This window comes from Cyrtonyx montezumae, unplaced genomic scaffold (assembly GCF_038088225.1).
Source record: "Cyrtonyx montezumae isolate F1298 unplaced genomic scaffold, pur_monq_1.0 scaffold_30, whole genome shotgun sequence".
NCBI classification, from domain to species: domain Eukaryota; kingdom Metazoa; phylum Chordata; class Aves; order Galliformes; family Odontophoridae; genus Cyrtonyx; species Cyrtonyx montezumae.
In genome coordinates this window covers 14,462,547-14,489,063 of record NW_027072035.1, presented here as the reverse complement: position 1 = coordinate 14,489,063, position 26,517 = coordinate 14,462,547, and the positions used below count along the sequence as shown (strand labels likewise).

Sequence of the window (26,517 nt, the reverse complement as noted above, 5' to 3'; positions counted from 1 at the left end):
TTTGTTTTTCCTGTTGTTGCCTGTTTTGTTGTACCACACCCAAATTTGGTTATTTTGATGTGACTTTGTGACTGATGTGATTTTATGTGCTATTACTGGTACAGAATCACAGAATTATAGGAGCTGGAAGGGACCTCTAGAGATCATGGAGTCCAGCCCCCCTGCCAAAGCAGCTCCCTAGCCCAGGTTGCACAGGTAGGCGTCCAGGCGGGTCTGGAACGTCTCCAGAGAAGAAGACTCCACCACCTCTCTGAGCTAATGACTATATACATATATTTGACTTCGTACATACTGTCATCAGTGTAAGATATCCTCCCCAGAACTTCTCTTCAGCTTTCTCTGAAGTTCGTCTGTTTTTCATGCAACTCTTCCTTAGAGATCTGAAAAACCAGCTGCTTTGCCAACTTCTTGCATTATCTGTCACAACAGCAATTTTCTTATGTCCAGTAGTTTTTCACATTCTTTTTATTCAGCTTAGTCTCAGGTCAAGGCCTAGTCATCTTCTGAAGTCTTAACTAGGTCCAACTGACTGACAGACCCATTTAGAGGTCCTATTATTGCTGCCCATGTGGCAGCTATCATCTTGGCTATCATCACCAGGGAAATGAGAGTGACACTGTGCTTCACACTGTGTGGAGATCCCTCCCCTGCACGTGTACTTGTCTCTTAAGGGCTTCGTGATAGATGGTAATGTGGAGCACAGACTAGAATCAGTCCATTGTCTCTTGCCTGCCCATCATCCTCTTGAGGGATGATGAAAAAATGGCTATTGAAAGGTACACCTTTCCTTCCTGCTGAGTAGAAAGTTCCTCTTGTAGGAAAGAGATGAACCCTAGATTTACAATAGAATCTGCTATCTGGCTGTGCCCAGCACTGATAACACCAGTGCTGTAGCTGGCAGACAGTGGTATGCAGAAGGATAATGGGTGTTGATGCACAACATGAAGCACTGCAGTAACAGCTGCTGCTGGAAGAACTGTGAGTAGATACAAGGCCAGCAACTGGAGTCAAACCAGGATGTACAACACCAAGCTGGTGCAATTGGTGCAGGGAACAGCTGAGATTTTTCTGTTCCTGCCACTGGAACAAAGGACTGCATCTGTTCTAGCAGCCTCCTGCACTGAGAGTGGTGACAGCACATGTCCTAAACACTGATGCTGGTGTGACTGGGGCAAAGGATTGCAGGTAGCTTACCTTGCTTCCCTTTAAAAAAGATTGCTGCATTTAAATCCTAAAGAAAGAAAAAAATAGGCATGTTTTTCCTGTGTGGGGGGAAGTAGGATGAAGATCATATAAATTATTATATAGATCATTTTTTTATATAAAGAAACACCTAGATTTAATAAAAAGTATTGGGTTCCAGCTCTTCCTTTTTAAGTTCCAACCAACTCTGACTATAAGCATGTCACTAACCGCCGTGTCCTAGTTTCACCATCTGTAAAACACTTTTGAAGGTCATGGAAAACTGAATCATAGGTGTTTTTCATCTCTTGATTCTATTAGGTCATCCAGCCTGTTCATCTGCCAGTGTAAGATTGTTTCCTACATTCACCAGTGTTTTTCCATTCTGGATTCTGTGTGCCAAATGGTTGGGCTTCCACCAGTACCTATGGGAGATGAATTTGCAGACCTCTAGATCTCAGTGTGAGGAAACTCTTTTGACATCAACAAATATTGATACAAATATCTTAATTGACCGCAAGTGTTGCAATTTACTATAAATTAGTCTTAGGGCATCTACTTTTGTGGAGTTTCAGGAACTCAGCATACACATGATTTTCTTCAAGTTGAAACCAGCAGCATTGTGATACATACTAGATCTAGACAACAATCATCAGAATATGTAGCTGTCTTTGTACAAAGTTTTTGGAGCTTTGAATACATAGAAGTTATTTGGGCTCTGTGTAACAGTAGTTAAACTGCTTTTAAAGTCACCATCTGGCAAACAACTGGTGTGTTACATGATTTATTAGATGCAGAGACCTAGGAAGAAAAGGCCAATATTCTATTGATAAGGTTAATAGATCATTTTGTAATACAACATATGTACAATATGTATTTAAAAATAATGAAAAATCTGTCAGAGGTGTGGTTTTCATGAAATAGACAACTTCTAACCACGTCCACTTGCACAGGATTTTCATTCTGCTGCTAATGGAAGTTCTTAAAGCTGGGAATGAATATTGCATGTGCATTATCTTCACAAAGGAAGAGCGAAGGACTCTTGGTTGTTTTTTTGGTTGTTTTTTTGTTCTGTTTTGTTGGGTTTTTTTACTTTTCAACTTCATTTTCATGACCTTAACCCTATATATTTGTGTATTTCAGCAAGTAAATATATTATTGTATAAACAATAGGAAAAATTTCTCTATATAACTTATCTTCTTCCTTTAAGAAATCAGTGGAAGGTACCATGAAATTGTAGTACTTATGAGGAATATAAACCTTAGAAAATAGTAGTAAAGTCTGATCATAAAAAGAATATGTCTGTCATCCACAGGAAATAAAGCCAGATCAAGTTACCAGGCTTGCGCTTAGGAAAGAAGTTAATTTTGAAAGTGCCTGCAGAAAGGTAAGGTTTGTTGGTTTTGTTGTTCTGTATCTATGAGTGTGAGAAAATACATGAGCCTCATTTGATGACAAAGTGTGCATCTTATGAGTGTATGTGGGTGGGATTATCTGCATTTGTGTAGTGTGTGAAGTGTGTGAGATATGTTATATTGGGTCTTAACTGCAAATCTTTCCACTGTTTCTAAAGACATCTCTCCAGTAGGACATGTCTACAAAATCTGTATAGTTATTTTAGCACTAGTGGCTCTTCATTAAGCCTGGTGCACTAACATCTAGCAACAGGAATTGCCTACCAGGAAGCATAGGTTCAGTAAATAGGTTTGTCATGATTTCCAGTATATTTACATGGATTAGTTAACTATCTAAGCTTTCAACAACAGTCAAAAATAAGCTTGGAATATTTCTAGAGGCAGAGAGAAGTTTATCCGTGTGAAAAGAACATTAGCCTGAGATAAAGGTGAAATTTTGACACAGGCATTTCAGCAGTTTCTCCTGAAGTCCACTGACTAAATATTAACTAAGTAGCAATGACTGTAAGGAATAAAATGAAGTCATAGGGAAGAGCAGAAAAAAAGTAGCCTTTTAAGTGATTTCCTGCAGAAATGAAGGAGTTTATGGGTTTATATGTTTGGAATTGCATTGTCTAAGAAAACAACTATGCTTCACTTGCCAAGAATATAAAAAGGAGTATTGATAATCTTCCCAGTTCATCTATACATTTCTTTTCCTAGAATTTCTTCAGATATAAGCAGTGAATGTCAAAGGATAGGAAAATGCTATGAAATTCTCCTAGCCCTTGATAATTCTCCTAGATAATAGGATTCTTGTTTTCATAGTCATGGCTGACTATATATTTCGCAAATTTAATTAAAATTGGCTTGTATTTTGCCATAATCCTTGAAAACATATAATACAGGTATCTTGATGGAATTGTTTTGCTTTTTAAAATTCTTATTTGTACCATTTTCTGCTGCTGGTAGTGTTTTACAGTGGTATGGAGGACTTAATCTCACATAATGAGTGAGCCTTTTTTTTTAAAAAAAAAAAAAGCTAGTGTTTGAGTGAGTTCTGATGCTGTTTTAAGCCAACTGTTTAACCTCACTGTTGCAGTTCTTTTAACAAGTGGTAGCTGGGCCACCATAACCATTGGTTGGCTGTAGCACATCCACAACTAAAAGGAGTATCTTTTATGTGTTTTTATGAATGTTAATATGTCAGTGTATTATTTTATCTTTTCCCACAGTTAGTTATTAATAATAACATTTTGGAGAAAAAAAAAATCTATCTCTTGCAATATTCTGTAGATCTCATGAAATGTAGACCATACTGTTTACCTTTTCATTAACTTGAGTTTTGAAATATTTGAAGCAAAACATCCTGTGGCTGTTTTCATTTTCCAAATAGGTTTGTTTTCACTGATAAAAGGCAATCTGCTTTTAATTCACTGTGGAATGCTGAATATTAGTTTCGCATAGAGGATGTGTAGTCAAGATATTTGTTTAATTCCTACTGCCCACTGAGATTTTATGTTCTATTACTATTTTTCCCCATATATTTTTCAGAATAAGATAGGCATACTTTTCTGTTTAAAAAGACATAGCATAGATTTCAGTGAGGTAAAATCAAATTGTGTCAAGTATTTAGCAAATGACAGAGTAACTGTGGTTTTTATGATTTATCTGTAAGGATCATTATACTGATGGTTGTTAATGAGCAAATCAAATTCATGACAGTTGATAATTCCTTCGCCACATGACACTAGACATTTTCTGGGTTTCATTTATAAAAACGTCACAGGGCTTACCAAATTAATATAAGACAAGAAACAGTGGGTGAGCTGTCCTTCGTGTACCTCTGCTGAAACTTTTTACATCCATGTTTAATATTACTGCAGCTGGCACCATTGCTATTAACAGATGGTAAACTCTGTAGTAAAGATTGTATTAAATACTGCCATGTGACTGCAGCTGGACTTTATTGTTTCTGCTTAGTCACAGCTGCTGAAAATGGAACACTTATTATCTAGGTTTTGACTAAGCTTTTGTACAGGTTCTGTACACAGCTCTGTACTGTCTGCAACAAATACATTTGCCAGTCATTAATACAATTGAGGAACACGTGGCAGATCTGCTGTCTAATTTTTTGAACAGCTGTGTAGCATTTAAATGTGGTTTTTGTAGTATGTGTCCCTGAACTGGTCTGGGAGGCTTGGTTCATTAGTACTGTGCTCTGGAACCTAACGCTAAAAAAGTTGTTCTTTACAAGCTTGGGTACAGGCAAAGGCCAAACCTTTGTTTCATCTGCACTTCTATGTCAGGAGCAGTTCTGTCAAACTGCTCTGCTGCTGTCAATCACAAGGCAACAAAGTGTAGCAGAATTCCAGTGAGGTGGTTCAGCTTCTACTGCCATGCCACCACCATCTGCCTCTGACATAGCGGACCAAGATCTTAAAATATGAGACGTTACTTTTGGAGCAGCCCTCATACATTTGTATCAGAATGGCACTTGCTTATCTTTGTGTGCAAGTCAATCTGCTGATGATTTTCTCCAGTAAGAGCTGTATTTTCACCTGGTCCTCCAGTATTTTCACATGTGAAGCATGCAGACACTTGTCTGCAGAAGGATTCTGCATAGTAAATTTTGAATATATTGGAGTCATCAATGCTTAGAGCCATGCCATACTCTTCTGAGTCTCAAGACTACTGAGAAGCATGCCACTGTTTCCAGGTGCATTGAAAAATTTCTGCTAGCTTAGAAATGTAAGCCATTAGTAGTTCCTGATTTGCATTTACTAGTGTGAAAAAGCTTATTTGGTGGGCTTATTCTGGATTGCTTAGTGTTCAGGAACCAGCTTTATCTTGTTTGGAATTTAGAAGGAATTCTGAGTCTTTATAACAGGGAGCAGAAGCATGGCCATAGGCACATGCCAGAATTCAACTGAGCAGCATGAGATGCAGTATGATTTTGATCATTGAAAGTCTAAGTTGCCTGATGAGAGTAGCTACTTAACATGATTGTGCAGGAATGACATTAGTGATGTCATGGTGTAGATATTTTAATGGGTACCTCATGGCTGTAATGCTACAGTTAAGGTTTGGGATGTTATTTTGAAGGTGAGTGAATGTAACATCCATGGCCTGTATGAACTCAGGTCTTGGAAATCAGCTAAAATATCATTATCATTATTATCACAGAATTATCATAGAATCATAGAATCGTAGGGGTTGGAAGGGAACTCAAGAGATCGTTGAGTCCAACCCCCCTGCCAAAGCAGGTTCCCTACACCAGGTCGCACAGGTAGGCATCCAGGCGGGTCTTGAATATCTCCAGAGAAGGAGACCCCACAGCCCCCCTGTGCAGCTGTGCCAGTGCTCCGTCACCCTCACCGCAAAGAAGTTCCTGTGCACATTCGTGCAGAACCTCCTGTGCTGCAGTTTCTGTCCGTTCCCCCTTGTCCTGTCTCCACACACTGCTGAAAAGAGTCTGGCCTCACCACTTTGTCCCCCACACCTCAGATATTTATAAACCTGGATCAGGTCCCCTCTCAGTCCTCTTTTCTCAAGGCTAAAGAGAGTCAGTTCACTCAGCCTTTCTTCATAGGGGAGATCCTCCAGGCCCTTCACCATCTTTGTGGCCCTCTGCTGGACTCTTTCCAAGAGATCCCTGTCTTTTTTGTAGTGGGAAGCCCAGAACTGAGGCACCAGGGCAGAGTAGAGGGGGAGGATCACCTCCCTTGACCTGCTGGCCACACTCTTTTTAATGCATCCCAGAATGCCATTGGCCCTCTTGGCCATGAGAGCATACTGCTGGCTCATGGCCAACCTGTCATCCACCAGGACACCCAGGTCCCTCTCTGCAGAGCTTCTCTCCAGCAGCTCATCCCCCAGCCTGTACTGGTGCATGCAATTATTCCTCCCTAAATTATCAAATTGAACTTCTACTGTTTCACACTTGAGAAGATGCTGCTTCACCTACCAAAATTCTTCTTGAATTTACTGGATCACTGGTGCAGGAATATGCCCATCAAGCAAAGAGGAACTCAGAATGAGGTAGAAAACAACTATGGGTGGAACAGCTGGTAGGAGCAGAAGATAAAGTTACAGGGCTACTTGCCTATTACTTTTATTTCTTTCAAAAAAGTATTTAAAACTTAATATGCAAGTTTTCGTCCTGCCAACTGATTTTTAAACTGTGTAAGTGATGGCCTAGGATTAGTCCTTGTATTAATCCACAGTATGTCTCATCAGCAAACAACAAAGAGTAAGGATAGGGTAGTCACAGTGCTTGTACTGCTTTGTATTCTTTTTTGTAGATTTACCATGAAAATATAGTCTGTTGAAAGTATTTTATGGAAGCCTGTGATATTAGAGGTATTAGTCAACTTACAGCATCATGATCACTAAAATAGCAATTTGGAGCACTAGGCTCCTCAAAGTGTATCAGTAAATAGTAGTCTTGGATGACAAGGCACGAGCAGAGCATGGTTATACAACAGTAATATTTATTCTAACAAGTACTCTACCTTTTAAAAATATATATTTCCTTAGTAGAAAATTTGAAAGATAATTCTAGTAATTTTCAGCTTTGTGACATGGAAAGAAAGGAAGATAGCATTTCTAAATCAAACAGAATTTCAATTAAATAGCTGCATCCAAGGAGGAACAGTCACATTTGAATTGTCTGTCTTTAAAAAGTCAAAAGGTTTCACTTTGAGTTGATGTTACTAACTGTACATTTTTCATCCGAGCTTCAATTTATTTTAAAAGTGTACTTTCTAATATAAAATAATTTTTAAAATGCCACTATTCTCTCTGGATTTAATCTGAGGAAATGCATTAAATCATGAAAAGGGGCTGATGCAAAGTCCTTTGCAGTTTAATTGAAGATTTTCTGTTAACTTCAAAGGCTTTGGATCAAGCACAAAATAGTTGCTGTCTTTTGTTAGGGCTTTGGGGGATTTTTCCACTGTCCTCTACTCTCTTTTCCACCTTCCCCCTTCACCCCTCCCCCCCACCTCCCTAGAGTTCTACTAGCTACAAAAGCAGTCTGATTACTATAGATTCATTTATTGATATAAAACTTCTGTTGCTGGTGCTAGTGCCTTTAGCAGCATAACTAGATAATTACTTATGTGAATTTTTAACATTCTTTGCTTATGAAAATATTTTGCTTGCAATCCATAAACCATAAAGGACTACTGCATGAATCAGTCTTTTGTGCAATGCTGATGTGATGGTTCATCGGCTTTCTGTAACACACTTATCATTAATTCTTTGCACTTAGCTGTTTTGTGGTTTGATCTTGGCAGTGTTGCAGAAAAACAACTGCTGTTTTTGAGGGAACCATGAAAACTTTCTTTTTTTCTTTTTTCTTTTTTTTAACCTGAATTGTGGTTGTTAATGCTCTTGAAATTAGAAATTGTGTATGGACAATGAATGTGCAATTGTAATAGGAATAAATTAGTGATTATTTAATATGTTCACGAAGATTTAATGAACGTTTGATAATGCCTCTCTCCTTATTTTCATTCTTTCTAAGTAACAATGTGATCAACTTCAAAACAGTTTTAGGAAATCAGAATTGTTTCCCATTTTTACTTTAGAATGAATATTCATTACCTCATATTCATAAATATGGTTCCATTCCTCAGCAGCGTTTATGCTGAGTAGTAAAACAGTAGTTCTCCACCTTAGAAATGGTGTTGCCATTCCTTTCTTATTTCAGTATAGAAATAAAGTCAGTGATTTGCATCACTCATACTGTTTTCTTTATGCAACAGTTGCATCTGCCAACATAATATGTTTTTTGGCAGTGTGTTACATTGACTTAACACTGTAACACTGCTTAATAGAATTGAATTGATGCTGAGAATCAATGTTGCAGTGCTGGATTCCTCCTGTCTCCAGTATTTTGATTCTATTTGAATGGAAGTTGCACTGAATGTATGAAACTGCTGTTTCCTGAGAGTTTTCCATGTCAAACACCAGATGTTAACTTTAAACAGCAATGCCTGTGGTCTTTCTAACAATACTGATGTAGAATTTTGTATTCAGTGATGAATATCACATTCAGGCATAAATACTTTCTCTGTGTGATTGTTTGTTGGTGGTGTTTTGATTTTTCTTTTTCTCTGAAGTCTTCTCATCTTCCACATTCAATTTCTTGAACTATGAGCTATTTAGCATGTCTTATGTATGTATAGAGAGACAATAATGTGTATTTATATATATATTATATATATATAACTATACTTATGTAGTTATACATATAACTATTATTTATATAAATGTATTTATAGTATATAAATGTCATTTTTAATGTAAATGAAATTCTTAACAGTGTGAAATATTATCTATTTTGCAATCTAGAGCCCACAGATATAGCTGCAGCCAAAGTTTTGTCAGTACAAAACTATCTGTTTTTTTAACAAACCTTTCTCCACTCTTTCTCACTGACTTCTCCACTAATTCTCCTTCTGTCTGTTAGCCACACCAGTCCCAATCTCTTCCTAGATGCCCAGTAGGAAAATTCAGTCTGCTGTTTATGCCACCTTCTATCTATATCCTTCCCAAACCTGGTTAGCAATTCTTTTGTCCACTAAGTCTTTGCCATACTTACTCTGTGTTAATTGCTGTCTTCTCCATTAGCTCCTTTTCAAAGTAGTCTGCCACCTACTTGCAGCAGTAGGGTCACCATTTGATAGTAAGGAAAACAACAGCTTTGGAAGTTTTTCATTGTGAGATTTATTTCAGTTTATTTCTGACATGAAAAAGCTGCCTTCTGTCAAATTTTACTTTACTAAGCCAAGGATCCATTAAGATGTGATCTTTAAGAAAGATTCAGTCTCAGAAGTAATTGCTTTAGATTGGAATTAGTTAATTTCAACCATTTGGTGTGTCAGAGCAGAATGTGGATAGGCATGTTGTTGCCAGCAGAAATCAGGGAGCACTCACTTCACAATTTTCTAACCAGCATTTGGCTTTTATTGTCTAGGTAGTTTAGTCACAATGAACACACTTACAGGAGCATAAATGAACAGAAATGTGGGTGGGCAAGTGCAGTGTTTTTCAGCTCAGATATTCCTGTAATAAAATAAATAAATAAAAATTTGTATACATGCAAGTACATAATATTTTTTCATTACCAGAAAGCTTCATGGCATGGTGTATGTGAAAGCACATGCAACTCTGAACTTTTGTTCTTATTTTAAATGTATATTTAAGTTATATGCATAATTGTAAGGGGCCTGAGCTTTAATGAGAGTAAAAGAGAGTAAAATATTTGAACTAGTCTTGGTTTTATGTTTTCCTTGACAAAGATGAGAGAAAGTATTCTAACAAGAGGTTCTCAAAGTGTGGTGGGTTTGATTCTGAATAAGGGAATGTCAAATAAGTGATGTCAGAATTTCCATGATATAATTTTCAAAAATACTGTTCAGGCATTTATGGAATGCCCAAGAGGCAGGCAGAGATCCAGATCCTCCAAGTATGCGTGAAACAGTGATATAGAAAAGAGAGATTTGGGTGTTAGAGGAGCTGAGGAACCTTCAAAGTCAAGAGGAGTCAGGACAGGAAGGATGAGCAGGCATATTAATCACAACTGAACCAACCTGCTTTCACTGAAGGTCTTCATAAAGGAGTAAGAATAAAAGAAATCAGGAGGAAGACTACATTCATAGAAGAGCTTCTGATTCACAGTCACGTGATCAGGGGAGTGTGAGATAATTTTTCATAATCTCTCTTGAAAGTTGAGGAGGAAGCAGCTCAATCCAATGAATAAGATAAGTCAGGCTGCCTACAGTACCAATTGGTTAGCATTTCCAGTATTAAACAACAGAGAAAGAATATGCATTATAAATGCTTCCATACCAGTCCTTGAAGCCTGAGAAAATAAAGGGTGATAGTAGAATACCTGACATAAAACAACATCACAAATACAATTGATATTTTCATTTAACCAGGTCTTCAAGATAATTAATGGAAGTCGCCACATTTAAAAGGATGATGAGGCAGGATGTATGTGCGTGAGAGTGGCACTGTGTTGTGAACAACTGTTTTCAGTATAACTGCATAAAAGTGGGACAGGAAGACAAATTCACAAGTCGCATTATTGACAGTCACCCCTAGTTACTAGTTTGGCGCTAGTAATGTCCTACAATTTCTAATTAGAATTATGATAGCAGAAAATGATGAATCAGATTATAGAAACCACATGTCTACAGCTAATAATGATGAGAGATTTCACTTACCCTTGATTAATTTGATTACTAAAGACAATATCTGAATTGCATTCTTTATGGATTCATAGGGACGGTAACCAATTTTTAAAGTTAATCCACAGTAGAGAAGAGGATGAGCTCAAGTGAACAAGGAACCCCTGCCTTACCCTTAATCTGCTAACTCTCTAAATAGTGGGTCTCATTGATCAAATTCAACCAGTGTTGATGGTTTTAGAAGAGTTAGTTCCAACAGGTCATTTTTATGTGTGACGTTTCTCATCTGAGTAGTAGAAATCCAAATCAGTGTTGCTGTCAGTGAGGGAAGTGTTTCTAGTGACAGAAAAATTTCAGTGCCTTTCAATCTTGTTTTAAGAAACACCATGGAACAGAAGGTAAGAGAAAAGTTGTAAAATACAGCACAGATGAGCTAGAGTCTTTCATTATTCCTGTTGCTTATAGAACTTACTATTTTATAATGTGTTTAATGTTTTGTAAGTAATTGTAATTGCTTATGTTGAAGACTGACAACTAATTGCATATTACAAATCGAGAAAGCTTTCTGTGTGTATGCTTTCAAGAGTAACTCAGATTTGCATGACAAAATCATAATAAAATTATGTTATTGATATTTCTAAGAATGAAAAGCAACAGCTGATGTGCTTTACTGCTTTTACTTCTATAAATGCAACTGTATATTTTTCTGATTGTGTATCACAGAGAAGTTAAATTCAAAATCATTAATACTTCTTCACTCATTCCAATAGACATTGTTTTTCAAGTTCTGCAACTCAGAACTAAGGAATTAAGAATTATAAAAAATTAAGAAATAAAAAAAGAGAAGTTATGGAATTAGGATGATTCTTTCAGCTCAACATGAGTTTGTAACAGTGGAAATTTCTATGAAAAGTGCTGAAGGCACTGTTTCTTGAAATTTTTGAACTTGAACAGTAGAAATGGAAAAACAAGATTTTATGGAGTTATTGGAATTCTGTTTAAAGAAACTACTAATTTATTTGGAATAATAAAATGTAGTAAATAGATACATTACAAAATTTCAGTGAGGTAAAATGAAAACGTAGGTTTACCAGTGTATTGCCCCTTAATGGAAAGATTATGAGTATGTATGGGAAATGTGATATAACTAGTAATATACTGAAAGTATAATGACCTTTGAGGGCTGTTGGCTACGTTTTTCTTTGTTTTGGAGCACAAATAATTGCATGCTGATTGAAAGGGTTGAGTGAATGAATACACAGCAAGAAAATATTTTTTTTGCCAAAGTAGCAATAATGTAATGACCTTAAAGACAGCTGAGTCTCCAAGCATAAAGGTGATTATTCTACATGCCATGTGGTGAAATGCCTGCTAGAAAAAAGGACTGTTCAGGATTTGCATTTGGTTTGTATTAATCATCTGCTCATATTCCCAAATAGTATCGAGGCTTTCCATATATCTGATATATGTTTATGAATAGATTAAGTTTTGAGTGTATATAATCCCTCAACAGACTTAATGATAGAAAATTTACATTTTGGTACTAAGAAATCAGTACATTTATCTCAGATGTTTAATAGTCTTTCAGTGAACTGAATTTGCACTTCCATTGTCTTTTTCCAGAAGGTGACTGAAAAACATTTATATTGAAAGATATCTGTTTTCAATTGCGCACAACATTTCAGTGTGAGATGCCAAGAGTCTCTATCTTGTTTTAAATAGCATACACTAACTAATATGGCCTACTCCTTGTTAATATGTGAAGTATTTATGAGGCCTTTAAGTCTTCTGCCCCTCCAGTGTCTTCAGTGGGGACCCTGAACATAAACACATCTCCTTCAAGGTTTATCTGAGGATGCTGAACAGTTTCTAGTTAATTATTTCTGAGTTCTCCAGCAGTAATGCTTCTGTGTGTAAAAGTCTGAGCAAGGTGAGGATTTTTGACAGGGATAATTATTTTACACTGTCATCAGAAGTTATCTGAAATGCAAATAATTTGTCAACTTTTCAGTATACTTCACATTTCTGAAAAAGTAATTTGTGGCTTCAGATCTGATATATGGTGTTGTCAAATTTAATCTATATGTGAATTGTCCTCTGAATTTCATTATATTAAGAAGTTTGTATGAACTTTGTAGCAGCAACCTTTGTCTTTTTATTGTTCACAGCTACTGCCTCTTACCCACAACTCATTCCATCCCTGCTACCCCTGAAAAGTACATCTTTTGCTTCATTATATCTATTTCATATTTTATTTTCCACTTTAGTTCCTCGTTATTATTGATTCTTTTTCTTCTCCTGTGATATCTATTTTACTGAGCCATGTGCCAAACAATGAGTTGGACTGTTGTAATAGGAGGAGGCAGGGAAAGGAGTTGACACACTGCTAGCTTTGTAGCCTCTTTCGTTATCTTTAGAAATTGGCTTCTTTTTCTTTGAAAACTTGTTTATGGTTTGTGTGGGAGGCCAAATTTATAGGATTATCCACACATTCTTCTTAACCTTGTAAGAGTCTAGCAGTATTTGAGTTTTATTACTATTTTTCTCTAGCCGACAGCTAGAGTCTACACCTGTTCCCCATGAGAAGATAAGGAGTCCGTGCATGTTTTATTATGGATTTCTTGTTCTGACTTTTCTATATTCAAGCAGTCATAGGAGTTCTCGTAAGGGAAAGGAAATAATTAGTTGTAGATTAAATACATGATTTGTAGTTGGGCATATCTGGCGTTTATTCCACACTCTGCCATAGATTACAGCAGGGATTAAATAACTATTTCTTTCTGACCATTTCCCTGTGTGGAAAACATGCTTTTACCTCACAATTATATGATTAGCTAAATTAGTTGTGACAGCTTAATCCAGAGGAATGCTACTGACTCTTCATAACTCCAAATAAATTTGATCTTGAAACACTTCTGAAGCACTGCATTGGGCTTCTTAAAAGACCTTCAAACTTTGTACTATGCCTGGACTGTAGTTCTAACATGCATAGCACAGAATCACAGAATTGTAGGGGCTAGAAGGGACCTCTAGAAATCATTAAGTCCAACTCACTGCCAAAACAGGGGAAGAACAACAGGGAATCTACTATTGCTTGAGTTTCTGGCGTATTTTACTATATTTTACATATTGTGATGATAACAGAAACAAGTCTCTCTACTCCTTTTGAAAGGAAGAAAAAAAAAAGCTAAATTTGATATAGGTAAATCTAAATAAGCAGATTAGGAGGAAGATAACTTAAATTCAAAAGTACACATGAAACTTGGGCAGTATCAGCAGCTCAGCACTAGTTAGATCTTGATGCTTCTCCCCAGTTTTGGGATTCAAATTTTGTAGACAACAGTGATAAGATGATATTCAGTTCTCCTGGCATCAGTGCAAGTTCAACTAGATTCTTCAGTCTTCTCACTTTTATTTTGTGTAGTTTACAGATGAGCAGAGATTGTCAAGAGTGTGTACCATGTGTTACCATGAGTATTCATGTCTCATGGTGCTTGGAAGAAAAATAAATCTCCAAATATTTTTATGGTTAAATTACAGAAATAACAGAAAATTATGCTGGCCCACCACTGTGACAAGTGGTAAAAAGAATAACAAGACGTCAAAGGAGGTATGCTTTAAGAGAAGTTCAATTTTTCTTCTTTTGTTCTACTACAAGACATATACTGTGGTTTTTGCAAAAGCTGTGTATCTGTTAGTACACACACTTCAGCTTCAGGAGGAGATTTTTCATTAGCTCATCTGTATGTAGTCCAATCTCAATAAAATAAAATAAAATCACAATAAAAAAACACCTTTGAAATTTGCATGATTTTTTAATATTCATATAGAATAACTGCCATAAGAATTTCCCACCTATCTTGTTGTTCAGCCTGCATATCTACTTCATAACAGCTGTAGCATTATTTTGATGTTACTTGGACGATTGGATTGAGTAAAAATTGAGTAAAAAATTGAGTAAGATCTGACAATTTCAGATTACCTTTTTCTTATGTTTCTCTTCTGTGCATAGCATTTGATTGTTCCCTGCTATTTCTGTATTTAGGAGGGTCACGCTCTTTTGAACTTTTGCCTTGCCTAATGAAGATGTGTTTCCTGCCTTCCCTAGCTGTTCTGTCCTGCTATCAATGAAAGGGGGTCACAGCCTCATGCTGCCAGGGACAACATGGCCACCATAAGTGGTATCCATTTGCTTTTCTTGCCAAAATCTTCAGTTGATTTGATGACTAGAAGTCACGTATCATATTCCTTACAGACATAAAGGAGGAAGGAGAACTAACAGCATTTCAGCCAGAAGATAACTTTGCTCAGTGATCTTCTTCCAAAGCAGTATGAGGTCATGGGATAGACTTAGATGGCAGCCATGATCTAACACCTTCAGACACCCTGTGACTCTACATTAACTACATTAACTCCTTCTGCTGTTGTGAAAGACAGATGTGACTTGATGGAGCTCTGGGAGCAATATGTGGAGTACTGGGTTTCCTGTTGTTTTTAGGAGGGAGAGAGTTATTGTCCTAAGCTGCTACAAAGAGGATTACAATTACATCTTCTTTTGGTCAAGAACTTAAGATTTTTTTATGCTTAACCTGCTTAGCATTAATTTCTTTTTTTCCTTTTATTCTTCTTCCTGCAATCAGGCTGCTGTCATGCTTTAGACTGTGCTTCCAGTTAATTTAGGAAACTCAGTATGACTTGCTTCAAGGTTATTTTTTGTGTCATAGGTTTAGCAATGTACTGTGTATACTGTATGCTCATCCATAGTGTTTCTGACTATCACCATCTAAATATCATGGCAAATCATTTACAGGGACAGATGTAAGGCCACTAGACATTACCTGTGTGTCAGCACTGCTCCCAGTAGAAACTCTAGTTAGTAGTCTTTACTATTAACGTTATTTTAATCTAACTGTAGCTTCTTGTACAGAAATCAATTAAAAATGGAAGTATGATCTCTATTGTAAGTGTAGCACAGATTAAAACCAAAAGGAATTTTGAACAGGATGAGTAATAACAGTGAAGCAATGATCAGAAGTCAACATATTGTGTCCCCAAGTTGATCCTATGTTTCTTCTGTGTAATTCTTGAAGATCTCCCATCTTAAGCATGCTAGCAAGGTATTGCTTTTAATAGCAGCAAATCCCATCTCTACGAAGGGATTCTCTTTCTCAGTTTATTTCCTGCACTGTACAAGGCAGGTGCTACCCACACAAATTCTGCCTGACATTCCCATCCAGCTGCTTCTTTTTACCCAGAGCACTGTCATTCCTTGCTTTTCCTCATCTTTATCTATCATATTTCAAAACTTGTAGTGTAAATCTGTTTTTTATTTTGACAGTCTTCTAATGTCCATTCTTTCCTTAAACATTGCCACATTTTACAAAGTCTGCCTCCCCTGTGTGGGGGCCCCTTTGTGTTTGTTCATGTGAGTTATACGTATCTTGCTTTATTGTGTTGTAACTGGCAAGTTATGGTTTGTGGTTTGTGCCTCATTTGCCATTTAGGATGAGGACCACTTCTGTAAGCGGGCTTCTTTTTTTTTTATTTTAAGGCTTAAAAAACACAAAGATCAGTGCAATTCATTCTGTTAAGTGTCCTTATAGAGTTTAATGTAGGATGGTAGTGATGACAGGCATCTTTATGTGTAAAAATAATGCATCACTTAGCAGGATAAAATCTGAGGGGTTCAGGCTCTTTTATAGGTAGCATGCAACCTGCCACTAAAACGTATGATTACTCAGTGCTCAGTTGCTTTGTTCATTTTGCTGTGCCTCAGTTGCAAATTGAGTGAGGCAGAGCATTCCTATAGAAAGTCTTGCCTGAAAAAAATGAATAGTGCAAAATAATACAAGAAGTAGCAGGAACCAGAAAAAGCAAAAATTAACAAAAACAAACATACTGAGGGGAGGTGAGGAGTGGGAATGTTCTCGTTATAGATGCAGTAGGTACTTTATGTTTTTTTCTCTGCCAAGGTTTTCTAAACTGGAAAATGCTTGAGGAAAAATAAATAGAGCATTGGATGTGCCAAAAAAATAGAAAAATTGGAATTTTTTAAGAATGTGAATGTCATATTATATGTTTGTTGGCTGCTGTCTCACAGTGTGAGTAGCATTCGTGAAGTATTTTGCTATAAGGAAAAAATGTGGTTATTCCATATGCATTGGCATGTATATGCTTAAACCCTTTCTATAAATATTTGAAATAAAGGACTCCAGATGTTGCACAGAAGCTGCTGCTGCTTTCTGAACTTCATGCTATATTCTTTCAAAACCCACAGGAAGTAGCTGAGGGAAAAAGTGTATTAATTAAGTTCAGAAATACATTTTCCAGCTAGACAAAAATCTCCAAAGAAAATACTCTGATCTTCAGAAATGTGAGCTTGCTGTCACAGGAATCTGGTGGCAGCATGCAGCATTGTCGCATGGGAATCAAAACCCAGACTCAGTGCTTCTAACTTGGAGGGTAAGACAGTCTTGGACCCCTGGTAAGGGACTCATCTTTTCACCCATCTTCTCTGGCCAGTTATAATAATGCTGTAGACAGTCTACAGGAAATATATTTTTTCTGTTTTATCTTTATCTGAACCAGTAATGCTTTATTAGCAGGGACTTCATGAGAAAGGAAGGTACTAGGATTTGCATATGCTCTGCACTTCAAATTAAAATCTGAACAGACAAAACCAGAGTATATTTTTTAATCTATAGAACTGCAGCAAATTGGATTTGCTTAGAATTGGTTGAGGAACAAGTTATGTATTTTGCAGACCAAAGAGTCTGCCCAGCAGGATGAGAGATTCAGAAGAACAAAAGGCAAAAAAGGCATGAGTTGAGATAAAGGTGACATACAAATGAAGCAAAACTGTGTGTTAGCAAAGCAAAATAAGGAATTTGTTCACAAGTTCCCAACAGTAAGCAGAAGTTCAGCCCAGGAAACAGAGCTTCTGCACTTTTAACAGTTGACTGTGGGAGACAAATGCAGTAACAACAAATGTCCTCCTCCCTCCTTTCCTTGAATTTGTGCTGTTGAAATTGACTTAATACAGCATGCGATATCCTTTTGGTGAATTGGTTGTCAGCTCTCCCAGCTGTCTTTTCCTTCCAACCTCTTCTCCCTTTCTCTTGAGAGAGACAAGAAGAAAGCCTTGATGCTGTGCAAGCACAGCTCAGCAGTAACAAAATGACTGTTGTGTTATCAACCCTAATTTAGTTTCAGATCCAAAGCACAGCACCATATTGGCTAAAATGGAAAAAGTTGACTTCATCCCAGAACAGACCCACTACAGTCTCCCACTGTCCATTCCATACCTTTCTATCACACTCATATCTTACATTATTCAGTACATCCTTATCAGCTACCCCCAGACTGCTGCCATCTGACTCTATAAACAGATATTATTTATTCCCTTGGACTGTGAACTGCCCCCACCAACTGTCCCCTGAGTTCATTCAGCCATTGTCTGGGCTCTGTCTCTCACAGTGGTGGCTCAGGCCAGGAGAGGCTGCATGTTGTGTTGAAATGCAGAGGCTGCACAGGTCAGGGTCACTGGTCACTTGCCCAATTCTTTGTAAGGCTCATCATCTGTTGGTTGAGGTGGCTTCTACCATAGTACTTCCTGTGACATACAGCTCAACTCACTGGTTACAACAGTTTAAAAATGTATCCTGTACTGCTAAGACAAAGGTGTGTCTCATAAGTTCAGCTGCAGCCACGAAAAAATCTTAGTGTGCTTACATTTTATAAGTCCATACACCACAGTTCTTCCCTCTCAGATCAAACTAAGGCAAGGCTACCCTTACAGTGTCAGGTATCTCTCATTTTATTCTTGAAGCATGGACATGACAAGAGCCTGAAAAGATGATACCTAGTACCTATGAATTCTAGATGAAGTCAACAGTGGAAGCAATTGCTGCTTTTCTCCTTTTTCTGTGTAGTTCTGTTATTCCTACCACATTACATTTGGGGGTGTTTGTCCTTAACATCGGGTTAAACCTTGCCTTTCTGTCATGTTTCATATATAAAACTACAATATCTATTATGTGATTTTCCCCACATTAATGGTGTCCAAACTGTACTTCTTACAAGCTGCCCTGTTCCGTCATACAGATTGGCAGTACAGTGGGATTTTTTCTAGGGATTCATCAACTTGCTTTACACAAATAAGAAACAATATAAAATATTTTAGAATATATATTCCAAAAACTGAATATAAAATATGGAATTGATTCTTTTAAAGTAAAAATTGTATCATGCCTCTTCAGTACATGAGAAATTGAAGAATTACGTCTGTTGTGTTTCTGACAGTTTTGTGCCATCAGATTTAGCTCAGAATTATGGTAATATAGGAAAGCTAAAACATAGCCAAATATTACAATGTTATAACCTTTTCTTCTTGTTCATTTAATAGTCCATAATCACTAGCATGACTGATACCTTCCTATCCTGTTAGTATTATTCTGCTTATTTAATGTATTTTATTTCTTACAGCCAAAGTCCACTGCACAAGAGCGAGCTATTGCAAGACTTGCAACACACCCCCTTTTGAAACCCAAAATTGCTGAACTTAAAGGTATGAAACAGTATATTAACTTGTTTCAACTTCAGTCCATGTGTCACTTTGTTCATGTTAATTCCTGTTAGGTACAACCACTATTGAAAGAAGGGTCCATCAGCCTCTGTTACCAGCTTGATGTGCTGCAGCGAATAAGGTGTCATAAGTGTGGAGTCATGGGTTCATATGTGACAGTACACTATATTACTAGAAGATAAAGTAATATAAAGCAAACAGGACTCTTCAAGGGAGAGCTGATACAAAGGAAAAAGAAGCATTAGAACTGGCTTTTCAAAGGCAGCTGAAAGAACCATAGAGTCATATCACAACATGACATAATGGTTTGAGTTGGAAGGGATCTTAGAGATCCCTCCCCGACCACTGCCATGGGCAGATTTTGCCAGCCACCAAACTGGGCTGCCCAGGGCCCCGTTGATCCTGGACTTGGGAGTTTCCAGGGATGGAGCATCCACACCTTCTCTTAGCACTTCCAGCTCTTTGCCTCACCACCCCATGAGTAAAGAATTAATACCTAACATCTAACCTAAGTCTCTCCTTTTCTGGTTTAAAACTGTTCCCCCTTGTCACACCAGGTTTGCAAGTCGCTTTCATAAGCTTCCCTTGTTAAACTCAGTTTCAAAAACAGCATATCCAGGTGGTAATAATTTCAAATAGTTTTCCTCACTTGTTGATGCTGTATTGTAAGGAATTATTTGCCCCACCTATTCAGTAAAAGGTTGATAAAGACGTTCAAAATGTTTACTCAACGCAATAAATTTTACTTACAAAAATGTTTTATTTTATTGAATTAGCCCATGTACTTAATTCAAGTGCAGCAGTAACAAATGACTTTTCTTCTGCCCCCTTGTAGCTGCTGTAAAAGCATTTAAAGATGCAAGACAGAACCCAGCCAAAGCCAGTCCTTCAGAAAAGAAGTTAAAAGCACAGCCTAAATTAGCTCAGAATGCAAACAGCAATTTGAATGAACAAGTTTTTAAACTAGTTCAAAAGCGGCAAGGATTTGAAGACAAAACAAAAATGAGCGTGAAAATGGGAACTGTCAGAGGAGCTGATAAACTTAGTGAGGGGGAACCTGAACAGGAAACTATGGAAATGGAGAGAATTCCAAAAGATTTTTTGACTCAGACAATAGAAACTCAAGCTGTCACTCAGACAGGAGAGAAACTTGGCTGTAAAAAAAGGAAAGAAAATGTGATCACGAACAAACTAACTACAATGAAACAAGTAATTAGGGGTGATAGTGACTTGGAACAACATAGTGAAGAAGAGTACTTTGATGATAGTACTGAAGAGAGATTTTATAACCAAACTTCAAATTCTGATAGTGATAGCAATGATGATTTCTTCATTGGCAAAGTAAAAAGAAAGAAGAAAACAGCAGCAGTTAATGATCTTCCTTCAGTAAAAGAGAAAGATACACTTCAGAAAAACATATTGCCTGAAGAAAAGAGCACAGTGTCTGGGACAGTGCAAAAATTGATGGTGGAAGAAAAGCCACACGCTAAAGCAAGGAAGCTGGAATCAGTGTTCTGCACTTCTTTGGCTACCTCCAATCACAAATCCCAAACCAGAAGGTAAACCTTGTCTTCTTGGTTTGTTCTCCACTCTCTCCCTCCTTTCCAGTAATGAAACCTGATATAATTCTTAGTAGCGGTTACCAAACAGGGAGAATTTCAGTTAGGTACAGCTCAGAATGTCTTCACGTAAACTACTCTGCAGTCTCCTTATGCTTTCTTGATACTTAGAGACTTCTCACGTTATTATGGAGATACTAACATTACCACTGGCTTACATTTAGGATTTTTAGTACAAAATTAAACTTAGTCTTCAATTCTTCTTTTTTCTTTTCCTTTATTAACAAAAAGTAAAAACTATATATGATTTTTGCCTATCGTGCTTGAAAAGTCAGTTTTAGTGAAGGCAGTTCTTAATTTGTGTATCATCTCAGAAGTTTCTTGACTAATCCTAAATTATGTTTTTATTTTAGACATATGAAAGACCAGCCTCTCAAAAACAGACAAACAGGTATGCATTAATTAACCTGATAAAGTAGTGGGAATAAAGATAACTTAAGATTTTCTTGCCTCTGCTGTCTAATATTGCTAGGCTTTTTTGTTTGTTTCTTTCAGTTCTGTGGCATGTATTTTGATCATTGTTGTCCAAATTGTCAGGTTTTTGATAGTTATTGTCAAAATGGTCAGGTTTTTTAGCTTTCATTTTGGTCTGTGGATTTTGCTTGCTATTTCCTGTTTTTGAATACTAGTGAGTAAAGACAGATACATATAGGAAGGTGTTTTTCTGACTGTGTTAACACTGAGTAGTTAATGTTACCTGTGCACAAATAAGGGTAATCAGATTACAGTATTTTACACATTGTGAGTAATATTTTTAATTCCTCAGTTCTGTTTGTATGGACGTTGCTCTGAAAGTAATATCTCCTACTTATTTCAATGGAAATTACCACAGATGGAAAAAGCATAGTTATACTATTTAGAGCAAATTCTCAGCTACAAAAACAATCTTTTTCAACATAGTCACCACTATGAACTGTACATTTTCACCATCAATGAACAAGAGCCTGCATGTCACGCTCATACAAATCTGCACCACTGCTGTATCAGCACTTCTGAAGTGCACCACCCTCTGACTCACTGCTCATATCCACTGTTTGGTCTCCATGAATGTTCACCAGACATCAGTGAATGTTGATATGTGCCATTGTTTCTGCGCTGCCACATCTTCACTTCATCTGCATTTCCATATCAGATCCATTCTGTTAGACTGCCCCTCTGCAGCCATCTGTCACATAACACATTGCACCGGGAAAGATTTAGATTAGACCTGAGGAAACATTTTTTCTCTGAAAGAGTGGTCAGGCACTGGAATGGCCTGCCTAGGGAGGTGGTTGAGGCACCATCCCTAGCGCTGTTCAAGAAGCGTTTAGATGAGGTGCTAAGGGATTTGATTTAGTAGTTGGGTAGGGATAGTGATAGGAGGATGGTTGGACTAGATGATCTTGTAGGTCCTTTCCAACCTAATGTATCTATGAATGTATGAATTATAACAATAATAAGAAGTTGAATGTTGGTTGGAAGGTTGAGTTCAACCTTCCGCCATACTGACAAAATCTGCCTCTGATGTCATCGGTCAATATCATGAAATAGGAGGCATTACTTCCATGGTAGCCCTCATATTTATAGTTTCTGATTCCATTTAGAATTAAGTCAAGGGGATCTTTTCAGTCATACTGAGTTATACTGGATAGTTCCAGATTGACTTACTGTGAAGAAAAAACTTAAGGTTATGAAGAATATTTGTCTGTACAGATTTTCAAAATGTTCTGTAATAGTAAATCTTACACTGTTCTGTAGCTTACAGAGTGACAGTTGATGACTTCAGAAAGAGAAAATCTTACTGGGAACATTCAAATGAGTGTGTACCCCAAGACTAATTAATAAGTTACTGAAAATGTCTACAAATTTGACGTTGTTTTAGGATATTTTTATGAAGGTTCAGGACATACTTAAAGTTTCACACTGTGCTTCTTACGCAGCTCTTCTTAAAAAGGAACCGCAGTTCAAAAAGCAGTCCTTTCCAAAAACTTCTGTTCTTAAATGTGACAGTGAGAATCCACGTTTGGAGCAGCCTCTTCATCCTTCGTGGGAAGCAAGTAGGAGACGTAGGGAACAAATGTCACAGATTACAGCATTCCAGGGCAAAAAGATTAAATTTGATGACTAGACTGTATATAAATTGAGATTTTAAAATATGATTTTTGTAAGTTTGCATTGTATGATGTTTTTGTCAGTAGTAAAAACTGGTGTTTGAACACTTCTTGATGATAAGGACAGAAAATAATGTAAAAGTCTTCACTGAGATAATATTTTACTTTTCTTAAGAATTTATACCTGTTAAACTATGTTCGGGTGTCTTGATAATTCCAGTTTCATAATTCCAGTCTTTATGGAATATGCCCTAACATGACTGAATGGGTTTTAAAGACATCATTTGGGCCATGTCAGATTAGTACAGACTCTCTGCAGTTTTATTTTTGTAAAAATGTACTTTTAACAGCTTGAGGGATTGGATCTAAGGTAATAGATGAGAAGACCACTACTGAAATGATAATCCTGGGACTGTATTATCAATTACATCTTCGGTGAGGAAACCTCTTAAACTTGGACAAATTTTACAAGTCAGTAAATGTATCAGGTAGTAATTAGTAATGCACATGTTGTCAAAACTTCTGGGTAGCAATAAAATATTGACTCATTAAATTGTGATCTTTGTTGTTCTTTGATTATATTGCTGCTTTCAGGTCCTGAAAGAGTGGCTTTAATATTCCTGTCCTGGAGACTGTATGGGTGCCATGTCTTTGTTGTACAATTAGAAGTCATCTTTTTTATTAAATACTGCTGATGGTTAAGCAAATAGAATATATATTAAAAGATACTCTTGGACAAAATTCTTTAGTTATTTTAGTATTTTTCTTCAGGGACTATTTCTGCAGCTTAACTGAAAGAAGTCAAAAAGAGGGATGCTTTACATATAGAGATAGTGGATAGTGATTCATCATTCCAGTATTCACCTGTCTTCTGGTGTTGTAGCTCAGGGACTTATTGTGATATGGTAGTGTATTGTCTTTAATAATCCTCAATAGATTTTTATTATGCAGAGTTGTTTACTCTAAAATTCATGTCAACTTGTGTAACTAAACAACTAATCTCTTAAAGAAGCCTGTCCTATGTATCATACTCGGTGAAAATGTAATCTCTTTTCCTATGTGTTAAGCTGCAACCTGATAGGTTTGGTAAGTCCTCGTAATAATGAGCAGTGAATTATTTATCACTTAGAATAGGGAAGGAGATGTTGGGAAGAGCAGTGGATTTTGTTTGTCTCAACCTTAATACGGCTTTTGTTGCCCCTTTCCATAATATCCTAGTAAATGTACTGAGTTAAAATGGACTACATAAAGTGAAGGTAAGGTGAATCAAATACTGGTTGACCTGCTGAGCTCCAACGGCTTTGAGGACCAGAAAGCCAACATAACTGAAGACAGGTAACTAGAGGTTCAATACTGGGCTCAGTAGAGTTTAACATCTTCATTGGGGAACTGGATGACAGGATAGAGTGCATATACAGAACAGGGAGGAGTGGCTTGTAAATCAGACTGCCTTTCAGAGGGACATGGGCAGGCTAGAGAAGTGGTCAAAGGGAAGGCTGGAATTCTGTGAAGCTTAGTTAAGAAAAATGGAAAGCACTGCCTCTGGGGAACTGTAACACTGTACAGTAGTCTGTGCTGGATGTAGATGGGTTGGAAAGCTGCTTGCAGGTAAGGACATGGGTTTCTGTTGAATACCAGCAGACCATGAGCCAGCAGTGCATCCTAATGGCAGAGAAGTCCAACTCCTTTTAGGAAGAGCAGCAAGTTTGGAGGGGTGATCTTTCTTCTCTGTTTGGCATGGGAGAGGCAGAAGTGAGTATCTGAAGTGAGTCCAGTCCCTGGGAGTAGTGGACTTCACAGTACAAAAGATGTGGATGTACTGATGTAAGTCCTTCAAAAGGCCACAAAAATGATAAAGGAAATAAAGTTTTTGACATACAGGGAGTGGCTGAGAGCTGGGACTGTCATCCTGGAGAAGGCTTGCAAGGATTTTACCAGTGTCTGTATTTACTGGGAGAGGAAGAAGATCAAACCACGTTCTTCTCAGTACAAAAGAAATGACAACTTGGTCACTGTGAAGGGGTCCAACAGTGGCACACATTGCCCAGAGAAGATGTGGAGTCTCCATCCTCAGAGATACTCAGAAGCTATCTGAACGTATCTCCTGTGAAAGCACCCCTAGGTGGCCCTGCTTGAACAGAAGGGTTGATCCAGATGACTTCCAGAGGACCCTGCGACCTTCATCAACTCCTTGTGATTTTTAATAAGAGGGGTGAGTCAAGCAGGGACTTAGTAACTACCACCTGTTGGTTAAAGCAGTTACTGGAGTGTGTGTAAAAATGCAGTCACCGTGTAATTTGTCAGTGTATCCTATTTACAGTGATATCACAGTTAAACGGGAGGAACAAGTTCAGGGTTTTTTTAACATAGCATGACCACCACTCTGTCTCCCTCCTGCAGACTTTGCTTCTTAATACTTATATCCCACTATTTCTGCCATTCTCTTACTCTGGTTACTGTGGGCTAAATATTCCAGCAGTTTGTCATTAAGTGTGGTATTATCTTCCTGGATTGCTTTGATGCTGAGAAGAAGTGGAAATTCAAATATCCTATCTCCCAGTGCTTTTTGTTGCTGTTATTTTTAAAGTGCCAACTTAAATGATATCAAATATAAAGCCAGATGCATCACAATTAAACATGAAAATGAGAAACCATTTTTGTTGTTCTTTTGTAGGGAAGGATCGTTTTTTGTAGAAAAGGACATGCCACATGCAAACTCCTCTAGTTTTCCAGATGCAAACACTGATCCTTAATGCTTAAAATATAAATAAATGAATAAATAATTCTAGTCAAATGCTGCTCCGGACAAATTTTTGACATGTGACTTCTCTGGTTCCAGTGAAGGGCTAGAAGAATTTCTATTGTTAGCTCTCATCAGTTCTAATATAATTTTTTGTGGGTGGATGATGTTTCCTTGAGTAGATGTGCATTATTTTTGCAGAGTTGATTCATATTAAAGACTAAAATGTTTAAGAGTGCAAATAGTTTGAAAAAAAATGCATCCTTAAGGAGCATATTTTCTAAAGTGCTTTTTTGCATGTGCTGAGAGATCTAAGAGCATTAGTTTGTCTTGGCATTTGAGCAGCTTTCTTACTACATTCTTGCAGCCATAATTTGTGCCCATAGAACTCTTCCTGAAGGAAACCTAGTTTATCAAACATCTTTTTTTCCTCCTCAGAAACATGCCTGAACTTCTGAGCTCCTATTAAAAAAATATAAAAAAAAGATAAGCTGATCATGAATGAGAGGAGAGAGATTAGGTCGTTGGCATTACCTCAGATTTTAATAGGCCATTACCACTTGTAGCTGGTGCTTAGTGACTCACCTGAATCACAACCTTAATCCGCTGAGCACTGTACAAATAAGTACTGATGGCTGAAACTTGATAATATTTTTTTTATACAACCGGGTGATTTTTATGAACAGATAAACTCAATGAACAT

At 37.2% G+C, this 26,517-nt stretch overlaps 1 protein-coding gene across 2 annotated transcripts in view; it reads left to right on the top strand.

Moving 5' to 3' along the window:
- The window catches only part of SRFBP1 (serum response factor binding protein 1), a 65,270-nt gene extending 41,758 nt beyond the window's left edge, over positions 1–23,512 (top strand). The window contains exons 4-8 of one of the 2 annotated variants that reach the window (XM_065744329.1): positions 2,499–2,570; positions 19,266–19,347; positions 20,201–20,924; positions 21,338–21,375; positions 22,904–23,512. In XM_065744329.1, coding sequence (XP_065600401.1) covers positions 2,499–2,570; positions 19,266–19,347; positions 20,201–20,924; positions 21,338–21,375; positions 22,904–23,091 — 1,104 coding nt within the window. In that variant the 3' untranslated portion in view covers positions 23,092–23,512. The remainder of the gene's footprint in view (positions 1–2,498; positions 2,571–19,265; positions 19,348–20,200; positions 20,925–21,337; positions 21,376–22,903) is intronic. The other variant, XM_065744331.1, reaches the window with a different exon arrangement.
- The last annotated feature ends 3,005 nt before the right edge of the window (positions 23,513–26,517 follow it).